Genomic DNA, 3,840 nt, shown 5'->3' on the forward strand with positions numbered 1-3,840 from the left:
ATATTTTTAATATATATATTATTTTGTCACTGACCAGTGACAGAAAAAGAGATGAGTGAAGAATCTTACTAATGCATAGGAAAAGTGCTAAAACGTGGACTTCTTATGCTTTCTCTTTCAGTTGCAGCCTAGTGCCAATGTACATGACCTGGCCAAGAACTTCAATCTGGAAGTCTCTCTCTTTGAACGACTGGTGAAAGTCAATTTCCCCTTTGTCCGTCTAAAATACCAAGTGAGGAAGAGCTATAAAAAAACTCTGTTGCATTTAGGTTGTTTTAAATTTGTGGTGCACTCAAATTTATATTTCTACACTCAGAGCAGCCGAAAAGAAAGGAGTGTCATCCTTGCCTTGTATTCGGCCAGTCTGTACAGCAGAAGAGCAGCACGTGGACAGGGAAGTATGGTGCTTCTTCCTCAAGACTGATAAAGCTGCTTTCTGTTTCAGCACCGCATGCGTCCTGAAATTGCCCAGCTCATCTGTCCTCATATATACCAGGAGCTGGAGAATCATCCCTCTGTTCTGAAGTATGAGAACATAAAAGTGAGTTTTCAGTAATCCAAGCAATTCCTTTTGTCCACACTTACTGGCAAAAATGAGTTTCTGTAAAATTAGTGTTTAAAGTTTTAAAATTCATAGATGAAGTTCAGTTATTGAAATTTATACCTGAATCAAGGAGACGTGTGGTATAGAACTAGGCAAGTAATTTGTAGTTCTTCTAGCATTAGTGATGATGGACACTGGAAACGGATCCAGTACTGATGACTTTAAAAGAACAGTGAAAAATGGAAGAGGGACCAAAATAATTGTAGGACGTATTATACTTTAAATCTTTCATTTAAGATTTGTTCCTGGTTTTCCCATGTGAAACTCCAGTGTAAGACAGGTGACTTGATTACGTGAAGCCCTCCTTCCTTGGGTTCTCAGTTGCAATCATCCTTGCTTCTTTATTCTCATGGCAGTAACAGAAAGCGTGGGGTTTTTGCTAGGCAGTTTTAGGCAAGGGCTAAGCCCTGTGCATTGGTAACTTGCTTTTTCCCCACGTGACCAAAACAGGACCTTGTTCATGCCATGAATGTGAAACAGAACTATGATGCTTTGAGAAATGTTATTAGCACTTAATCTTCGTTTTTAAGGGTACCTTTTCAGGTTATAGGAAAGATAGGGAATAAAATCCACAGGAACTGATATCTTATTAGGATACTGAAATGTCATTAAAGTTGAAGTGCAATTAATAAGCTTGAATTTCTATCACCTAAGTATTCGGTGTCTGCCTGACGTAGTCCTATCCTTAAGATTGTCACCTTGTCTATTTGGGATATGGAAACGGGCTGCACTGACAGAAGCTAGAATTCAGTTTCTGATACTGCTTTCTCTCGTTTCAGGGGGTCGTATCTAACGTCTTCTTTGTGGAACATGAGTTTCCTGAGCAAGATATTCAGGAAGGGAAAAGCCACCAGAACACACATGAAGCCCAGTTTGTGGTGGAGCTGTGCAAATACTTCTTGTGTCAGGATTATTTACCTTCTCAGATCACCATTCTCACTACTTATACTGGACAGCTTTTCTGCCTGCGCAAGCTCATGCCAGCCAAGATCTTTGCAGGAGTGAAGGTTCATGTAGTAGATAAGTACCAGGGTGAGGAAAATGATATTATTCTGCTGTCACTCGTGCGGAGCAACAAAGAGGAGAGAAGCGGGTTCTTGCAGGTCCCTAATCGGATCTGCGTGGCGTTATCCAGAGCCAAGAAAGGGCTGTATTGTATTGGAAATATGAGAATGCTTGGCAAGGTTCCTCTCTGGAGCAAGATCATTCACACCCTTAGGGACAAAGGTCACATTGGCAACTCATTGGTACTTTGCTGTGAAAACCACCCTGAAACCAAGACGCTGGTATCTACAGCAGCAGACTTCAGCAAAGTCCCAGAAGGAGGCTGTAGTCGTCCATGTGAATTTAGGTTGAGTTGTGGGCATGCTTGCATAAGGGCCTGTCACCCGTATGACATGGAGCACACAAACTATCAGTGTCTGAAGCCTTGTCAAAAGGTGCTTTGTGCAAATGGGCACCGCTGTCCACGGTCATGTTACGAGCCCTGTGCACCATGTGTGGTGATTATAGAGAAAATTATTTCTGCATGTGGTCACCTGCAGATGGTGCCATGCTCTACTCCAGACAGTGAGTTTCTTTGCCAAGAACCTTGCCAGAAAAAGTTGAGCTGTGGGCACACATGCAACAAATTCTGTGGGCAAGAATGCACTAAGGAGTGTCCTGAACTGGTAACGGTCATGCTGAAATGTGGCCACAAGCAGGAAGTCAAATGCTATATCACTGAGGAGATGAAACATGAGAAGCCTGTGGAATGTAAGACGAAGTGTTCTGTCACACTGGAGTGTGGTCATGTATGCTCAGGTTCCTGTCACACCTGCTTTGAAGGAAGATTTCATAAGCCATGTAACAGCCCGTGCAAGCGCCTCTTAGTCTGCTCCCACAAGTGTCAGCAGCCTTGTGTTACAGAATGCCCTCCCTGTCAGCTGGAGTGTCAGAACCGTTGTATCCACAGTAAGTGTAAAAAGAAATGTGGGGAGAGCTGCTTCCCCTGCGCCGAGCCGTGCGAGTGGCGGTGCCAGCACTACCAGTGTACCAGACTTTGCTCTGAACCATGCGACAGGCCTCGCTGCAACGCACCCTGTGCCAAGGTCCTGTGCTGTGGTCATCCTTGTATTGGATTGTGTGGAGAGCCATGCCCAAAGAAGTGCCTTGTTTGTGACCACGATGAACTTACCCAGATCTTTTTTGGCTTTGAGGAAGACCCAGATATTCGATTCGTGCAGCTTGAAGACTGTGGCCATGTCTTTGAGTCCCAGGGCCTTGACCATTATATGGATGAAGATGATGATGTCATCAAGCTGAAGGTGTGCCCTATATGTCAGACACCTATCAGAAAGAATTTGAGATATGGCACCATAGTGAATAGGCGGCTAGGTGAGATAGAAAAGGTGAAAGAGAAAATCCAAGGCTCAGCACAGGAAATTGAGTCAAGCAGACAAAGACTGCAGGCTGCACTGACAGGGAGTGCTGTTCTGCAGAAGAGTCTGCCCCTTAAGTGCCTCATGCTAGGATATAAACTAAAAGCTTCTGATCTCTCCACAAAAAGTATCGGACTAATTGAGAACCAGCTTAATTTCTACCAACGTGTAGCAGACCTAACCAATTCTCTGAGCAAAGTTGGCGCAAGTGAGGGGAAAGGGCTGAGAAAGCGGCTGGATGAAATCCAGGAGTGGCTGGATAAGCCACGCATCAGTTTCACGAGACAGGAGCTCTCTGACCTACAGTCAGAGATCCAGAGAATGACCTATTTGCTGAGCCTCTTGGTGAGGTGTGAAGGTGCAAAGGGGATGATCACCCCAGCACTTGCAGCAAAGATTGCCAGCATGCGTGAGATCCTCGAGGGGACAGAGAAATTCACAGAGGAGAAGGAGGCTGCGGTGAAGGCTGGCCTGCAGAGGCTGTGCACGGCCTTGCCACTGTCGGGGCTGGGCATCTCTGAAGCCGAGCGGGTGCAGATCGTCAGTGCTATTGGTTGTCCCCGTGGCCACTGGTTCAAGTGCAAAAATGGCCATATCTACGTGATTGGGGAGTGTGGGGGGGCCATGGAAAGGAGTAAGTGCCCGGAATGCCATGCAGCCATCGGGGGCACAAACCACACTCTGGACAGCACCAACAGCCTCGCCTCTGAGATGGACGGTGCCACCCACGCAGCCTGGTCTGAGGCAGCCAACAACCTGCTCAACTTTGAGGAATTCCACCCGCTGCTCTAGAGGGGCTCGGCCCCCTTCGCTGTC

The 3,840-nt window shown here is 46.2% G+C and overlaps 1 protein-coding gene across 1 annotated transcript; it reads left to right on the plus strand.

Moving 5' to 3' along the window:
• Window positions 1-121: 121 nt before the first annotated feature.
• Window positions 122-3,816, plus strand: LOC103770876 (NFX1-type zinc finger-containing protein 1-like; the record flags this gene model as incomplete). Its single annotated transcript, XM_008938156.1, has 3 exons — window positions 122-232; window positions 446-541; window positions 1,384-3,816. Coding segments are annotated over 3 exons (2,640 nt in total), but the record flags the coding sequence as incomplete, so codon positions are not given.
• Between the last annotated feature and the right edge of the window lie 24 nt (window positions 3,817-3,840).

The sequence above is a fragment of the Merops nubicus genome, unplaced genomic scaffold, assembly GCF_000691845.1.
Source record: "Merops nubicus isolate BGI_N331 unplaced genomic scaffold, ASM69184v1 Scaffold53413, whole genome shotgun sequence".
In the NCBI taxonomy this organism is placed as follows: Eukaryota; Metazoa; Chordata; class Aves; order Coraciiformes; family Meropidae; genus Merops; species Merops nubicus.